The sequence below is a fragment of the Protomyctophum bolini genome, assembly GCF_963924005.1.
Source record: "Protomyctophum bolini genome assembly, contig: SCAFFOLD_646, whole genome shotgun sequence".
Taxonomy (NCBI): domain Eukaryota; kingdom Metazoa; phylum Chordata; class Actinopteri; order Myctophiformes; family Myctophidae; genus Protomyctophum; species Protomyctophum bolini.
In genome coordinates this window covers 6,472-25,286 of record NW_027665965.1, presented here as the reverse complement: position 1 = coordinate 25,286, position 18,815 = coordinate 6,472, and the positions used below count along the sequence as shown (strand labels likewise).

Below are 18,815 nucleotides of genomic sequence, written 5' to 3'. Positions count from 1 at the left end.
GGCGTCTAGCTGCGGCGGGGGTCTCTCTCACCGGGGAATACATGCTTGTAGCTCGTAGTTTTCCGTCGAGAGGGGGACCAGGAATTGGCTAACTTTGTGAAAGGGCTTCGTGGCCACGAACGTGAAGAAAGCTAATTTGCTACGGGCTTCCAGGCCGTGTAGCTTAGGTGAAAGCTAGGCTAGCGAAAAACGGGCTTACCGGCCTCGTAAAGCACAGGTAGCTTATCGTATAGTCTCTAGGTGAAAAACTAGACTAGCGAAAACTGGCTTACAGGCCCAGTAAAACACCGGCTAGTTTAACGTTGAAGGTGCTATGCTAGCGCTAAGCTAGTGAGTAACACTACGAGAGCGAGCTAGCTCGCTAGAAAAGGTAGCACCTTCGTGAGACTGAAACTATGTTTAGCCTATGTCTTAGCCTCGAACGAGAAAGATAGCAAAATAGAAGGTAGCGCCTTGCTAAGCTAACCGCTAAGCGGCGCCAGCTGTAAGCTAGTTGTTACCCCTCTATATCTGAATTGGCGGTCTTTTCGAAATGTTCTGGTAATAGAACTTACGAACCGTCTAGGAGCTTTGTTTCTGCAGAGTTTTTGAAAAAGATTCTGTCGGAAGAAAAGTCCAAGTATCAGGGAACCTCACGGTACTCGAGTTGCACTCTTGTCCGATTTTTAAGGTATAAATTGCCCTAAACACTTGACTCAGTAACAGAAGTCTGTCCTTTCAGCTCGGCAGAGGAAAAGCGAATGAGCGCGCTGTGACGTAGACGCAGCCTAGATGCTTCGAGAAGCAGGGCATCTACGTCATCGCTCTTAAACCCACAGGGCATATTTGAGGAGCATATGCTCAGTGGGAGTTCATGAATGAAGTTTCTGCCCTTTTGCTCCGCAAAGGGAAACATCCCATAGAGTGAAGTATTTCGTGAACGAATACTTAACAAAACTTGTTTTGCACAAAGCGGCCTCCTGGTGGCGCTATAACAGGCCGTTCTGGAAAGTTTGGGGCAGAGGTTCATCGTTGGCATCCAGGGAGTGTGTGGACCACGGACACGGACACGGACACACGGACGGACGGACGGAGTGCAAAACATACTCTCCCCCCATGCCTTCGGCCTGGTGGAGACAATAAAACATAATATTACCAGAAACACAAAGAGCTAGTCCTGAATGACCATAGCAGGTCTGTAACTCTGACAAAAATGTTCAAATGGAACCATTTATTTTGTACACTCCTTGCAAATAAAACATTTGAGAACCACTACAGTAGTTGGACTCTTGGAATATGCCATAGTGTTGTGGTAAATAAGTGTCATATTCTGAAGAAAACCTGTCGACTTGACATAGCCTATAGTAATTGGCTCTTATGATCAAAATAAGAACATTTATATTATTATTTATTATTTATAAAACCAGAAAATCTAAAATTTCCCACGGACACAAGACCAAGTCTTTGGTCCCAGGGCCATATCATCCCTGGTCCCATATCATCCCTGGTCCCATATCCCTGGTCCCATATCATCCCTGGTCCCATATCCCTGGTCCCATATCATCCCTGGTCCCATATCATCGGTATCTTATCCTATCACATCAATCCTACTGCCTACAGCCTGCCTACATCATCCTACTGCTCTCATCTCGACCTATCTTATCCCATCACATCAATCCTTCTGCTTACAGCCTGCCTACAGCCTACATCATCCTACTGCTCTCATCTCGTCCTATCTTGTCCTTTCTCATCTCGTCCTGTCTCATGGATTATTCCCATTCTGTCCTGCGTGGTGTTGTCCTATCTTGTCCTGTCTCATCTCATCCTATCTTGTCCTGTCTCATCTCGTCCTATCTTGTCCTGTCTCATGGATTATTCCCATTCTGTCCTGCGTGGTGTTGTCCTATCTTGTCCTGTCTCATCTCGTCCTATCTTGTCCTGTCTCATCTCGTCCTATCTTGTCCTGTCTCATGGATTATTCCCATTCTGTCCTGCGTGGTGTTGTCCAGGTGAGAGTACAGAGGAGGTGTACAGACGGGTCCAGAACCCACAGCGCCCCCTGGTGGACCTGCTGGAGGAGAACAACCCAGAGCCCTCCGTGGTGGACCTGGAGAACACAGACAGCTCCTCTGACGAGGTGACGGACAACTCCTCAGATGAAGACGAGGCTGTTCTGATGAAGAAGAGGAAAAAGTAGGCCTGTCACAATTATTACATCATCGCCTAATCCAGTGGTTCCCAAACTTTTTAATGTCAAGGACTCCCAAATTTACACTAATTAGTTTGACATGCATTAGGCTACAGACCCATAAGTGTCCATTTGGTTCCAAACTATCATTTAGCTGGGAACCACTTTGGAACCACTTTGGGAACCACTGGCCTAATCGTAATTGTTTGAGATGAGCACAACTATTTTTGCATAATCGTCATAATCGTCAACATTTAAAAAAAGCAGAAATGGCAGATCTACAAGCTTACACAATTTAAATGCTTGTTCAGTAAGTATCAAATTATTATATTATGTCTTTGTGCCGTTTTTGATTATGAACCCTTAAAGGCAATCTGAAATTTAAATAAAAAAAAAACACAATGAAATAATTAATTGCAATTATGTGTGTGACAATTAATCAGCAACTTAATTTTGTAATCGTGACAGCACTAAGAAGAAGAAGAATAAACGCATCGATATCAACTCCTCAGATGATGACGAGACTGTTCTGCAGAAGAGGAGACGTTTGGTCATCAACATCACGAGTGTAAGAACACAGAACTTCACTTGGGAAATAATAGTGAAGTTAAACTTTTATCGTGAGCTTGTAGACCAGCTCAGTGGCCTCATGGTTAGTGTCCGAACTGAGAATGGGAGGTCGGGGGTTCGATCCCAGGCCGGGTCATACCAAAGACTCCCTGCTTGGCACTCAGCATCAAGGGTTGGATTGGGGGTCCCTGCGACATACTAGCGTCATATTCACGGGGTGTACTTGTACATCAAGCTGCCTCACGCTACAGAAACAGGAGGGCAAGGCTTACTACTACTACTACTACTTGTAGATCGGTTATTTTAAGCATGCAGTCAAGTCGACTAAATCAACTGTAGATTTATTTTCTTACTAAAATCTTATAGTAAACTAAAACTAGATCATTTCAAGTGACAAAAATATGGCTAAAACTAAATAGTATTCAAAAGACTGACTAAAACTACCTCCCTGTGTCCCTGTTTGTGTGGCAGGAGGAGGAGGAGGAGGAGGAGGAGGATAATGCTGATGAGTCGCAAGAGGATGATGATGAGGAGGAGGTGATTGACATAGAGAGCGTGGACGACAGTCTGATGAGTCTGGCCAAAAAGAGACTACACACCATGAAGAAGTAAGTGCGGTTGTTGTCGTTGGCCCGGGACCCGGTCGGCTGTTTTCACTACTGCTTAATCATTATACTTTTTTTTCTTTTTTACTCGACTCAACCATAAGAATTGGTCCGTGACCCACTAATGGGTCCCGATCCACTGTTTGGGAAATAGTGTTCTATTGACCTCTGACCTTTAACCCATTCTGACCTGAGATCAGATTCATACGAGGTTTCCACTGGACACACATTGGTCTGATTAACCCATTCTGACCTGAGATCAGATTCTAAAAAATGTCAGTCGTTCTTCGATTTTTCAAAAATAGCAGACCTACAAGCTCTTAGCGCGCCACTCGGTGGCGCGCTATGAGCTTGTAGATCTGCTATTTTTCAATAGCTAAAGCATAACATGATGCTAACACCAAAATGGGTTCCCGTTCAGAATGGGTTAACACATACAAAAAGTAGGCCCTGCAATCTTTTCTCTGCGTAAGTCATGCATGTATTTATTGATCATATTTATGTCTAAAGTGCTATCTTTGGTTGTTCAGATCCCATTGGACGAGCCAAATGAAGCTCAGGCGTCAGGAGCTCAACACTCAGTACAACGCCCTCAGAGTGACCCTGAACATGGACGCTCAGTCTCTCACTAAAGCTTCAGTCCTGCATGAGGTAAGAAGTTAGAACCTGCCCGGACCTCAGGAGAACATGCTGGACCTCCATGAGAACCTGCCGGTCAGGGATCTTGTGAGAACCTGTTGAATATCATGTATGATAGGTAATGCCTGATTTACACCTGGTTGCGCATTGACAATAACTGACCACTTCCTGACCGGAGTAGTTTCTACAAGCTTGCAAGCTGTTTTTCGGTGTCAAGTCAATACGCACATCACCCTCGGTGCCCTATTTATATCGACGAGAACATGCGCCGTGTTGTTATCTGCTTAACACCTATGATGCGTGAAACCTATGAAAAACGTGTATACAAAGCCGTGGGGTGCCTCGGATGTGTGTACACGTCGTTAGCGCCTTTTTAATTATGTAAAACGAGATCGCTATAATTCATTCCATGACAGCTCCCGTTGCTAGGCAACGCCTTGCACAAAGCTCCTGGACATGTTTTGTGTATGCGCGCAGCCATTCACTTCCTTCTTTACGGGCTGACAAATGTTGCTATTATCTCTAAATCTACGGCGCTCTCCAGATCAGAACGCTGATGTTCTGTCCTAATTTCTGACTTAACCGAGCATCTCGTTTGGAATATTAACGAGAGATCAAACTTGACAGCGCAAGGTAGTAATGGAACATTATACCTCCCGGGTTTTTGGGCCTTTACTCTGAAGAACTCTGGCAGCATCATAAGTGTTAATTTAGCATCTTTGTCTTGAGCAGTTGAGACGAATAACCATCTCTAAGTCCATGATTTATTCTCACCCCTCCCCAAAAAAGCCTATCTGCCCTGACCCCTTATGCATGATTTAGACATTATGGATAATTAGAGGGAAGTCAGGAGCTCTCTGGTGGAGCTGTTGCCCCCGCGACCCGACTACTGATAAGCGGTTGAAGATGGATGGATGGATAATTAGTATGGACTTATATGGTTGTTCGTTTCAACTGCTCTATTGTTGTGGGGAAGGCTTTCCTGTTTCTTCTGTTATTATGGGGAAGGATTTCACTGCTTGTCGATATGCTATTTTCGGCAAAAAGCTTTCCCCACAACACGGACGCTGGGGTTTAAGTGGCTAACGCTGCTGTGTTGTCCTGTGTCAGGCTCGCAGGGAAATCAAAGACCTCACAGCGCAAGAGGACCGACTGGAAAAACTACACACCTGTCTCACCTATCAGAGAGCGGAATACATCAGACAGATCGCTCACAAGTCTGGTAATGAGCCTTTCAATCGCTTCTGAAAACATATATGTTCAGAAAAACATTCATATGCTTATATAATTTATATAACCTCCCATGTCTTTTCTTATACAGCCTAATAGCCCTCTTTTCATGCAAACTTTCTGTATCGGCTTCATCCGTTAGATTTTTTTTTAATTATACATTTTCTATTTGCATCCTTTCAAATTGTGATATTGTTTCCTTGTCATTGTTTAGTGTCACTTTGTGACTTCTGTTTAAAACCTTTCTACTAAAAACAAAAGTAATTCATTAACTTGTTAAATGACTAACTCTGCGTGTGTGCATGTGTCCAGGTAAGAGTGAGGAGAGCATTCTAGGGAAGTTGGAGAAAATCACATCTAAAATCAGGAGTTTGGAGCAGGAGAACGGATCTGAGACCAGAACCACCGAAGTGACCGAACAAACACTGCCGCAGACCGCACCTGAACGCAGATCCCAGAGCAGTACCCCTAAAAAGACAGCAGAGAGTGCTGTCGTTAAGCCCACATCAGGCTCTGTGGTGCCCCAGGGTGAGTCCAGACCTCCAGGCAGCCTCACATCATACTGTTCTGTAGCCAACACTCATACTGGTAATATTTTGCACCCTGTCCGTCCGTCCGTGTGTCCGTCTGTCTGCGTTCAGCTAATCTCCGTCACTGTTGGCCCGGTCGCTTTTTCAGACCGGCCTGTTATATATAAAAAAGCAAGGCTTTTGCACACCTACAGGCGACAGGTGCGTAGGAGAGGGTACGGTGCCCAAAAATGAAAAAGGAACAAACACCCGCACACTGTCTTGACCAACCTTTATTTAGGGAAACTGCAACGTTTCCCTGAAGATAGCCTTCATCAGGCTATCTTTATCATCAGGCTATCATAAAGATGGCCTGATGAATAAAAGTTGGTCACTGCATTTGAAGACAATGTGCGGGTGTTTGTTCCTTTTTCATATTATTATTATTATCACCTGATAAATACACTGAAAGTTTAATTCAAACTGACTGGTTAGGGGCACTGCGAGTGCAACACATGTAGCATATCACAAATCGGACTATAAATAAATAAAATGTTATTGCATTAATTACCAAGCAGGATATGATTCATAACACTGTTGAATCGTGTAAAATTAGTTTTGAGAGAGGATCAAGGTAGCCGCACAAAATAAATCATTATTTTAACAACAGACGAGACAGATTAAAAACACCTAGCCGACGTTTGGGCTGGCACGCTGCCTTCCTCAGGGTATATGAGTAGGTGCGTCTACTTTGATCTCCTCTCAGTTCGGCACCTCAATCAAAAGGTTTGGTGTGTGTTGTGTACTCCTCTGATCTCTGCAAAATGTGTGTGTGTTTTTTTTTACATTTATATTACTGTTGTTTTCACAGCCACTCCAGTGTCGCAGCAGTCCCCACAACGTCCTCCCCTTCCCCGACCCCCTCCATCCCAGGATGCAGCGGGGCTGGGGGACAGACCAAAGACGGTGCCCAACATCCTGTCTCGCCGTAAGCAGCAGCTACAGCCACTCACAGACCCTCCGGAAGGTGAGGGTTCAATTCCTACGTCCTGTTTCGTGTTCTATTTGACGGTTATGAAATATTGCTTTCGGCCATGGCGTTTCATCTTGTATCTTGTACGGGGGCTGTGGCTCAGGAGGTAGAGCAGGTCGTCCAATGATCCGTGGGTCGGCGGTTCGAATTCCGGCTCCTCCTGTCCACATGAAGTGGGGGTGCATACTTAGTTTAGACTAGTCATTGGTTAGACATAAGGTTGGTGAGGGGTGCATTAAGACGACCAGATTAAGGTTGGTGAGGGGTGCGTTAAAACGACTGGATTAAGGTTGGTGAGGGTAAGTTAAGGGTTGGGAGAGGGTTAAGGTTAGGTTTAGGTGTGCTGCCCCATGGGAGGTTAAGGTTAGGGAAAGTGTCCTTGGGCAAGACACTGAACCCCACCTTGCCTCCAGTGGTTGCCACCATTGGTGTGTGAATGTGGGAAGTGAGGACGCTGGCGTTGATTGTTCGCCGCTTCACCTCAGAATGGATGAAAGAATGGATGAATTGTAAAGTGCTTTGAGTAGTAAGTACGTAGTGCATAGAAAAGCGCTATACAAATGCAATCCATTATTATTTGACTGTAAGACATATTGGTTTAATCTTTTTACTGTGTTCCTTCCATTCAGAGAGCAGTCCTCCCGTCAGCACGACTACTGTGATTTCCCTGGTGTTGCCTCAGCAACAGATCGTCATAGGGAACCCCTTCCCTACACCCACCCTTCTGCACACCGCAAATACACCAGGTACTACACCTATACCTAGACTACACCTATAACTTAACTACACCAGGTACTACACCTGAACTACACCTAGGCTATGACTAGACTACACCTATAACTTAACTACACCAGGTACTACACCTGAACTACACCTAGGCTATGTCTAGACTACACCTATAACTTAACTACACCAGGTACTACACCTGAACTACACCTAGGCTATGACTAGACTACACCTATAACTTAACTACACCAGGTACTACACCTGAACTACACCTAGGCTATGTCTAGACTACACCTATAACTTAACTACACCAGGTACTACACCTGAACTATACCTAGGCTATGTCTAGACTACACCTATAACTTAACTACACCAGGTACTACACCTGAACTATACCTAGGCTATGTCTAGACTACACCTATAACTTAACTACACCAGGTACTACACCTGAACTATACCTAGGCTATGTCTAGACTACACCTATAACTTAACTACACCACATACTACACCTGAACTATACCTATAACTGAACTATGTACTATAGCTTAACTACGCCACTTACTACACCTGGACTACTCCTTAACCCATTTAGACCTGGGAACGATTCTACAAAATGTCTTCTAAATCTTGACAGTTTTCTGAAAATCCCATGTTTCTATGTCAGTGGTTCTCAAACTATTTCATGTCAAGGATCCCCAAAAATAGATGTATTTGGCCACCGAACCCCATATGAAAATATGTTGTTCCAGGGATTTCCCCAGAAGCAAAGATTTGAGTTAAAAACGTTCGCTCTGAAAGAATATATATATATTAAGGCTGTCAAAAATAACGCGTTGGCCCAGGCCGTAGCGTAACGGTCTGGGCACCGGACTGGTAATCCAGTCGCAGTGTGCCGCGGGTTCGACTCCCGGACCCGACACGGCCTTTTACTTGTCATCCCCCCATCTCTCTCCCGTTTCCTGTCAGCCTACTGTCTGTCCCTTCAAAAATCAATAAAAGGCGTAAGCCGCAAAAATAAATAAAAATAATAATATTATTGCGTAAATATTTAACGCAATTAACGCATGGTTAGTGTTCCCCCTAACATGCGCCCGTGCGCGCGGCTCAGGAACGTCCAGAGCATAACAAATCTGTCACTGTGTAGCACACAGTCATGATTGAACAACACCAAGAGATAGCTTGTGTATTGTAGTTTGGTTGCAAAGTGGTTTGATTCTGTAACTCTGTTGCGTTACTTTGTCTGCCTAGCAAAGCCCCATTAGGCTACACTGCACACACACACACACACACACACACACACACACTACTAGTGTTAGCTATCAGCGCGCTGCAAGAATCACTCTGGGTCCGTCGCAACTTGTGGATATTTTGAAAATTAATTAATTAATGTTAGCCGGACAATGTTTGTCCGGCTGGTTTCGTTTTGTCCTACGCGATTACGTGAATCAGCATGGCTGCGCCTGCAGTAGGCTATTACCAAAACAAACACATGGTACTTTTGTGTCGCACATGGAAAGCAACTGAAAACGACCATGGATATATTAAAGACAGTTCTCCTGTGCTGCTGTGCACCGCGGAGATAATGCGCAACTCCAGGTACGAACCAAAACACTGACTGAAGCTGATTCACGACTAACTATCTCCAGACTAGTCCTGCAGTCCCGCAATGAAGGAGAGACAATCTCGCCTCTCACTACAGTCCACTACAATGCCATTCTAGCCTTAAAACCTACATTTATATGTTATTCAATAATTACTTTAGCGCAAAATATAGGCTTTTCTAAACCAAGCCCTGTTTCAAAAATGCTTATGTGCCATTATTGTATTTTGTGAATTTCAATTAACTATAGTCTACAGTTTAACCCATTGCTTCTCAGCTATTTTAATTTCAAGGACCCCCAAATTAAATTGATAGAAAGTAGCCTAGGCCATTTTATTATGATTTTCATCTCTGGACTGGGACTCCAGTCTCCATTCATCCATCCATCCATCTTCAACCGCTTATCCCTAGTCGGGTCGCGGGGGCAACAGCTCCACCAGAGTGTTCCAGACTTCCCTCTCCAGAGCAACATTAGTGACTTCCTCCTGGGGGACCGCAGTCTACATGGCCAAAAGCCAGTGTTGATTTAACTCAAAGTGTAGGCTAGGCCTACAAATGCTCACATCACATCATGTCTATACTAAATGCATTAGAAAACAAAAATCATTCAAAAACAAATGTATATCCGCTTTCTGTCATTTATATTTCCATTTCCACAACAATAAACAGGAAAACATGGCATATTTTGGACATAGTTGGAATGGTGATTAATCATGATTAAATTAATTTTGAAGCTGTGATTAATCTGATTAACATTTTTAATCATTTGACAGCCCTAATATATATTAAAAGATTTGTGCCACATTTTCACTTTTTTTTTTTTTTTAATAACATAATAATAATAAGTTCATGCGTGGCACTCGGTGCCGCGCTATGAGCTTGTAGATCTGCTATTTTTCAACAGCTAAAGCATAACAATGCTTAAAACACCAAAAGGGGTTCCCGCTAAAGAAATACTTCACCCAATAATTTTACTCTATTTCTAACATTCTCTTACCCTGTGCTGTCTTGAAGACACTTTAACATTTTAACAACAGAAAAACAATATTGAAGATATGTTTAAACTCCAAAACAACGCTCATAACGCACCTCCAGTGTGTTCCATCGATTCTAGTTCTGTACTAAACGTTTTAAACACACAAACACCTGCATTTTCAAACGGCTAGGAATTTCTGCATTTCAAACGGCTAGGAATTTCTAATCCCATTGATTTAAATGTGTTCCTATAGGTGTGGCCTCAGTCACCTTCAACATCCCCGGATTGACCAATCAGGTGGTCCATAGCAGTGGTCCTGCCCTCTCTCTGTCCCACGCACTTCTTGGTAAGATGTTCAAGCAGCACCACCTGCTGACTGTTGCTAACATCTCAGGTACACGACTAACTAACTATCTAACTAACTAAAGGGTCATTCACACCAAGCACAATAACTAGAAATGCACTCTGTCGAGCTGCCAACTTGCGCCTTGCACACAAGTAGGCCATACATGGCACAATACTATAGTGGCTGATAGAGGGAAATGAGGGCTAAAACATTTATATACATATTTACAAAATAGGCTAAATGACACCAGTTTCTTTTTAAGTGTTTAACATCTGGGGTAGATGTAACTCTTGTCATAAGTAGCTAACAACTCAGAAGTTATTAAACAAAGTTATTAAACGCATAACATCATTCTTCCAGATGTATTCAACTCTAGCTGACGGTTGTTCTTTGCATTTACAGCTCAGAGTGTCCCCACCATGTTGAACCTGGTCCAACCACAGAGGAGCACTTTACAGCTGGTCACAAGTGGCACCATTCCTCTCCCCCGACTACCATTCTCAACCCAGAACCCAGAGGGAGCTCAGACCCAGGTCACTGCCCAGGTCGCCACACCCCTACCTCCACACAGAACACAGTCCAAGACCCGGCACAGGTCCACCCAGAACCGGCTGCTCCAGACTCTGTCCCGGGTTCATCGTCACCTACGTTCTCACATTCTGGCCTCCCCAGCCAGGACACGGAGACCCCATCCTCCCCAGGGCGGAGCCCTGCACAGGAGACTAGGACGGGCGGAGCAGGGTCTTCACAGGCGGCGGTGGAGGAGCAGGCGTCTGAGGTCAGCAACACCTCACGGGGGAAGGAGAGAGACAATACGGAGGGTGACGGCGGTGAAGAGTACCTTCTGTCTCTCCTCAGCGAGATTGAGTTTCTCAACCAGACGTCCTCGGACGCTCCTCTCAGCCCCCCTCCTCCAGGAGAGCCCCCCCTCAGCCCCCTGTTGCTGGAGTTGGACGCGTCCCCCGAGTGGGAGCACCTGCTCCCCGGAGAGGTCTCCGCCGTCAGAAATCCCACTCTCCTCCTCCTCCTCCCGCCGACACGTCCAACGAACAGGCTCAACTACAGAGCCCACAATGCACTTCTTCCAAAGGCAGCGGCGACACACTGACTCCGCCCCCTCTGCTGCAGAAGAAACCGGGTCATCATGGAGGAGGTGTGGCCAAAAGCGTGGAAGCTCCCAGCGAGGGTGGGCCGAGAGGGGCGCAGCCTGGCGCGGCGGCCAAGTGGAGACCCATGCCTCGGCTGGTTCCACTGGGGGCTCCGGAACAACCCTCCCTCCCACGTAGCACTAACTCTTAGCTCTTTAACTCTTACAAGAACCAATGGAACTAAGGGAACCGTGCCGTGAGTGGAAATGTATTCTCACAGGTTCTGGGTTTTGGTTTCATACGCCACTGCTCGGTTTCAGAGAAGATTCTCAGAACCTAGTACTGTCCAGAAGGTAGTACTACTCTAACCCTGTGTTCTGGGAATCTGAAATCTTAAAATAGGAATCCCCAAAAAGTCTGATCTTGTAGATCGACTTTTTCTTTTTCTTTTTTTAACGAGTTTGTTTTTTAAGACGTGAAAACAAAAAAATACTATCATATTACTTCACAGGTTCCTGGAAAGTTCCAATTTATGGAAGGTTCTGGGTTAACCCTTCGTAGTTACCCTGCATTCTCGCCGGAACACAAGATCTGGCTTCTAGTACACTCTGTCCTCCCAGAGAGAACAACAAAGACAAGAGACCGACAACAAGAAAAGACCAACGCCCGTTCTCTCCCTTTGAAACACACAAGCAAACGGTTCAAAACAGTGTTGTCTTCACATTCATATAGCCGTGGACTGGAAGAACTTGGGATACATTTTAATTTGGCTAATTAAGCAAGTATAATTCATTTTTTCCCAGCATACTCTGCGGCACAGCACAACATAAATGTTGGTAGACACTAGCGACCTTTTTTGTTTGTTTGTTTTCGGTGAATGAGTCTCAGAATCACCAACAATTAGCAGCTGCAAACATCAGTTCCTGGATGGGAAGTAATTTGCTTGTCTTGTTTGGTCCTGGCTAGATTTCCAGCTGTGGCTCTGTTGTATTGTACAACTTCATACGTAGAGGCAATGCTCACACAAGAACACCTTGTTCCCATGGAACCAGCATGTTTCCAATTGATTGTTTGGCTTTTTCTGTAGATGATCTGTCTGTTCGTCTGAAGCCATCAGAGATTTGCTGGCTTCTGTTAGAATGCGATAATGTACTGTATGTAGTGTAGGCCTTTGTCTGGCCTGTTTTTTATAAGCAGTTCTGCCCTAAAAAATGCCTAGTGCTTAATTGTTGTAAAGCTCTGTTGTACAACTGTGTTGCACACCGAAAATAGCACATCTTCAAGTTCACACTTCACAGTATGACGGTTCTGTTACTGTTAGTGAGCTTAAGTTATAGATGGGCTATTCTCGGTCCGCGACACCATCGCATAACAGTGTAAATTGGGCATAGCCAAAGACGTGGCGTGTGTGCGTGTGTGTGCGTGCGTGCGTGCGTGCGTGCGCGCGTGCGTGCGTGCGTGCGTGCGTGCGTGCGTGCGTGCGTGCGTGCGTGTGTGTGTGTGTGTGTGTGTTTTTCAGAGGACTGTATGCTGCTCTATAAATCATTTGTTCTCTTCTTTTTCTTTCTTTGAAATAGGACAAGATGACCACAACTACCTTAAACTTTGTACAGTTATGTTCCATATTGTTATATATTGTTCTATAGTTCTATCAGTGTGCTATGGGTTTTGTCTCTGAACCATACTCAACTGTAACTACTAATCAAAGTGCTGTAAACCAACTGGAATGACTAGTTGCAACAAAAATAAGTACTATAGTGATTGGACTTGGTATGGAGGTCGGTGATATTGAGTCCTTGAAATCTCACTCAATTCACTGAATTAATTCCTAACAATTCAAACCCTTTCTTTGAAGAATATGAGCTTGCCGGTTTCTGTTCTGCTTGAAAGGCTTGTGTAATTTACATTTTTACAAAGTTGAAGAAAAAAAACAACGTAAACATTCAATCTTTTTTTCTTTTTTTTTTAATATATATCTATACGTCTAATATTTGGACATCCCGCTCCACTAACACTAAGAAAAGTTGAATTAACAACGGCAGTAGCAGATGAAATGTAAGGATGTTGTGATCAGAATCTCTTATGGCACTAATTCTCATTGTCAGTTTCCGGCAACTAATAGCGGTCAAAATGGACCCTTATGGGTCTGTAACTCTTGAGATTTTACAGTGTCAATTGGGGTCCCAGAGACTAACCCATTTGTACACGTTTCTAGAGTTACATACCTGTTAAAGGGTCCATTTGGGCCACTGGTTATCCCCGGGAACCAACATTGAGAACCAGTGCTCTAAAGCTGATGAGCCAACAGGCGAGCATTCCGCTGGACTGGAGAGCGTTGTTCATTGGCCTGTTGGACGGCAGGTGCAAACCGCTCAGGTCCGTTCAATCATGAAAATACAAATGTCACTACCAAGATTATTCCCATTGTTTGGCAGTGCACTGCAGACTGAATCAAAGATTGTATAACCTTATAAGTTGGGTTAAAAGCTTGTATCTTTGTTTTATGTATATACACTGTAAATATTGTTTCTACTTCCTGTCTGGGTGACAGAGCATGGGTGATACTCCTTCCTAACAACTTTCCTTTGTTAATTTACTGTTTGTTGTTTTAGTTTTTTTTAGAGATTCATTGTATTTTTGTAAAAAGAAAATGTCAGGTTCTGATATAATATGTAAGTTCTCCTTGCAATAAAACAAAAAAACTGAAAACGTACTGATATAAATGTGTTCTGTTCTCTAATCACATTTTGGCAATGTGTGCGATATTAAGTGGCTAACCACTTGAACCCCAGTCCCCAGCATGCCTAAGCTGAGGGGAACACTGGCCAAAAATAGCAGACCTACATGCTCACAACGTTGCTTGTAGATCGGCAACCTTTGGTGAAGATATTGGTGTAGAAAGTGGTCGAAATACAGGTGTTGCTCAAGTCCAATTCTCTTGACACCAGAAGGTTTAAACACTTCAACGCTGTATGGTTGAGTCTCAGTCCCTCAGGGATCTATACTAGTGTATTTTCTGTTATTGTGGGGAAAGCTTTTGCTGAAACTAGCGAAGGACTTGTCAATCAGAATCAAACTTTATTGTCACATCACATTACAAGTAACATGGGTGAAATTCTTGTTTGTGCAGGCTCATCATTGCAGTTAAAAGAAAGAAAGTGCATAGTACATGACTAATCTACATGGTACAATATGTATGCATATAAAAATAATTAAATATAGATGTAGCCTGTGTGTATATATAAAGTAGTCTCTACTAAAGGAGACCAATTCAGTTCAGTCTGTGCGGCGTCACCAGTCCTAGTTCTTGTTCAGCAGTCTATTGTTGACAAGTAGAAACTGTTCAAGAGTCTGGAGGTGCTGCTCTTGATGCTCATATAGCGTTTGCCCGGCCGTGAACGCGGAAGTGGTTTGAACAGGCTATAGCTGGGGTGATGGATGTCCCTGATAATGTTTTCAGCCTTAGCCACACAATGTCTCTCGTGTGTTTCTGGCGGGAAAGCTCCCCTCCCACGATGCGTTGTGCTGTTCGCACTACTCTCTGCAGTGTTTTCTGTTCTGCAGCAGTGCAGTTCCCGAACCAGGCAGTGGTGCCGCTCGTCAGAACACTCTCGATGGTGCTCTTTGTAGAATGCTCTGAGGATGCGGGGGCGGCGCTCACTCTGAACTTCTTCAGGCACCTCAGGCAGTAGAGCCATTGTTGGGCTATATATATGTGTGTGTGTGTGTGTGTGTGTGTGTGTGTGTGTGTGTGTGTGTGTATATATATATATATATATATAAAATAGTCTCAAATTTGCATGACCATCTGACCATAGATCATCCACTATGGCACCTGAAGATTGCAGGGTGGATGAAACCTAAACGTGCAGCATATTTTGGCATAGCCTTGACTCTATAGCATCCCGTAGGCTAAATGTCTACTTATTTCGTGTCGTAGCTGTTATCTTATGTTATTTTAACTTTAATAGCCTATGTTAGACAGTACTAGTCAAGACACATTAACAGAATTTGTCTTTATCTCTGATCTTTTTGCTCTTTTGGATGTAAGTAAGCATTAAGCAATACGTCCTCTAGGGGGCGTTAGAGGGTTTCTTTACTCAGAGTCAAAAGGTTTTTGTCCAAAATAAAATAATGAGATAAGGTCTCTGTGTGAATGTAATGTATTTTTGTATTAACCAAACCAATTGATTTTAATCATTTTATTTTTGATTGGAAGAAGGAACTCGCGTGTCGACGGGATGGTGGCTAACCATCAAACAAAAGGCACAAACGTACCCCATGCTTGCCTTGCTTGCATCATTGACATACTCCGACCAGCGGGGGGCGCTGTAGACTCCCCCCGTGGCGTAACGTGGATGGATGGATGGATGATGTGGGTCAGGTCTGAAACATATGGCTGTCAAAATGTAGATGGAAGGAAAGCGAGCTGGATTCATCTGGGGGACGACTCTGTTGCATGTGGCGGAATGAGAGAAACCCCAAGCCTTTCCTTTTGTGTGGAGATAAATACTGTAGTGTAATAGTGTATGTATGTGGTGGTTTACTGGACTCCCAGAGTCCCAGTCAGCCCAGTGCCCACACTGCTTCTGAACTGGTGTGTGTGTGTGTGTGTGTGTGTGTGTGTGTGTGTGTGTGTGTGTGTGTGTGTGTGTGTGTGTTTTCTGCAGAGCTCTGCACAATCTGAATCTGAACGCACTAGCCGGCGGTTGGTTTTTAACGACGCAACAGAGCAGACACACAACTGTCTGCCTCTTGTCTCCTCTGAGGAATAGACACATAAATGGACGTCAATGCTGCTTAAATTCATTTTTAAGGACCACTATAGCTACGACACGAGAGACTATTTTTTTAGAAGAACAACAAGGAAGGATTCTATAATCTGCAACAATGATCTGGAACCAAAGCAGACACGAACCTCCTCATTCCTCCTGACTGACTCCGACTCCCCGAGGCGTTTATTTAAAGCCTGTTCCGTTTGATTTCCTCTTTTTCCTCTCCTTTTTATTATTTAATGTTTTTGTTTTGGAGCGGTTTCAGTTCTCCTTCCTTTCGTGTTTTATTTACATTTCATTTAAATCTGTATTAAACGCATCAGCTCGTACCATGTGACCCCGGGTTGCTGCAGTTTAAAAATCCTCGTCGTGGCTGGCTGGCTGGGAGACTTTGTGTGTGTTTTTCGGGGGGGGTTAAAGTGTGGTTTTAATCATGACTGCGGACGGAACCAGCATGAAGAACCGAATCAAGAACCTGCTGAGGTCCCCGGCCATCAACCTGAGGAGGAGCAGGACTGTCAACAAAGAACACCTCAGTAAGAAGGTTAGTTTGGAACAGATACACTGTTGTGTTGTGTTGTGTTATCCACACACACACACACACACACACACACACACACACACACACACACACACACACACACAGTTTGCAAAAAGTACAGCGTACGATTTATATAGTGACGCTAAATGAAAAGGATAACACAAAAAGGCCATGAGGGCTCTCTCCACTGTGGTCCTATATTGAATTCCTCAACACACACACACACACACACACACACACACCACACACACACACTCGGGCCTTAAATGGTTTCAGCCGATAATACATCTAATCTAAAGTGTGCCATTGTGAACCTATTGTGTTCCAGCAGTATGAGGCTTTAAACTGTGTTTTAAACTGTACGTGGAATAACAAGAAGAAATACAAAACTATTAACTTTAGAGTGTGTGTGTGAGTGAGCTAATGTGCACAATAAATCATCTGTATTGTTGATTAAAGGGTCATTTTATGTGTAGAGTGTAGACCGTTGAACAGAGCTAGCCTGTATTCTTTGTCATTTCAATGTAAGCAGATGCATTCTGGTTCAGAGTCAGACATTCACTCATAACATAATGTTTCATCCAGAGAACTGTCTGTCTGTCTGTCTGTCCCTCTGTCCCTCCTACCCTCACACTATCATACAGTATATGACTTTTTGTCTTTAATTGAATACTGTATTAGTCAAAATTCAGCATTTGGTACAGTAAGACATTAAGGCTACAAATGGATAACACAACATAGTCCTGGGGACTTGTTTCCATTGTTGTCCTATGTAGTAAACATAGGACAGTCACATAACCCAATAATATCACATTGTATAAAAAACTATATGTCACGTCTGTTTATGTTTCTGAAGAATGTCTACATTAAAGCACCCTACAGTATAGCCAGTGCTGTAAAGCAACTAAGTTAAGTACTGTACTTAACTACCTAAAATGTTGAGTTTTTTCCCCACTTTACTGGAGTATTTACAATTTTCAATACATTTACTTGATTCTACTCCACTACACCTCAGAGGCAAATCTTGTACTCTTTTTTTTTTATTTATTCTTTGGAGATTTTGGTTACTTTTTCAAAACATACATTAACCGCTTCAGCCCTATTTACAGTATATATTCTAGCTATTTTAAAATAGCCAATCTCCTTTCCTTGTAGATCTGCTATTTTCAAAAGATTGTTATACATTTTGTGAAAACTTGTAAAGTGACATTTCTGCACAATCACTGCTTTTACTTCGGTACTTTGTATCTTTTGATGCCCATACCTTTGTACCTTTTGACTCGAGTACATTTCTAGTACAGTATGTTTAACAGAGTATATCTATTCTACACTGCTGTATTAATACTTTTATTTTATTTAAGTAAAACATGTGAGTACGTCTTCCACCACATTCACTGATCCTTTGTGTGTGCATGTGAAATGTTTGATGTCTTTGCTGTTGGCTGTGTGTAGCATCGCCACACACACACACACACACACACACACACACACACACACACACACACACACACACACACACACACACACACACACACACACACACACACACCCCCTCTGTAGTTCTATGGAGTTCTCCATGTGTTGAGTGTTTGTTTGGGTTGTGTTGTTTTTGTAGCATTGTTGTGTGTACTAGGCTACTAGTGTTGTGTGTGTGTGTGTGTGTGTGTGTGTGTGTGTGTGTGTGTGTGTGTGCGCACGCGCGACTGCGCATGCGCACCCTTGAATGGCTGATATGCCATACATATGCATGTGTACATACTGTACAGCCATATGGGGTCATCATGCCTATGTTCCTTATCTACAGTATGTTCCCTCAGTTTAGGGTTAAGCTTGGGGTTGGGGGTTAGCGTTAATGTTAGTTTTGAGGGAACATGGGTAGGTTTGGGAATGGATCCGGAACCAAAGGAACCTGAGCCACCATTGAGGAACCGTTGGTTTCTTCACATTTGGAACAGTTTCCGGAACCGGGTTTATCACGCTTTGTACACTGTTTTATTTATACACTCTCAG

At 43.7% G+C, this 18,815-nt stretch overlaps 1 protein-coding gene across 1 annotated transcript; it reads left to right on the top strand.

Annotated features, from left to right (window-relative positions):
* Nucleotides 1-836: 836 nt before the first annotated feature.
* On the top strand, nt 837-12,048 carry LOC308312111 (uncharacterized protein; the record flags this gene model as incomplete). Its single annotated transcript, XM_080794507.1, has 11 exons — nt 837-843; nt 1,989-2,172; nt 2,636-2,735; nt 3,212-3,345; nt 3,873-3,993; nt 5,092-5,203; nt 5,524-5,739; nt 6,592-6,747; nt 7,383-7,499; nt 10,309-10,401; nt 10,804-12,048. The coding sequence occupies 11 exons, from the start codon at nt 837-839 to the stop codon at nt 11,685-11,687; spliced, it is 2,124 nt and encodes a 707-aa protein (XP_080650633.1). The 3' UTR covers nt 11,688-12,048.
* Nucleotides 12,049-18,815: the final 6,767 nt, after the last annotated feature.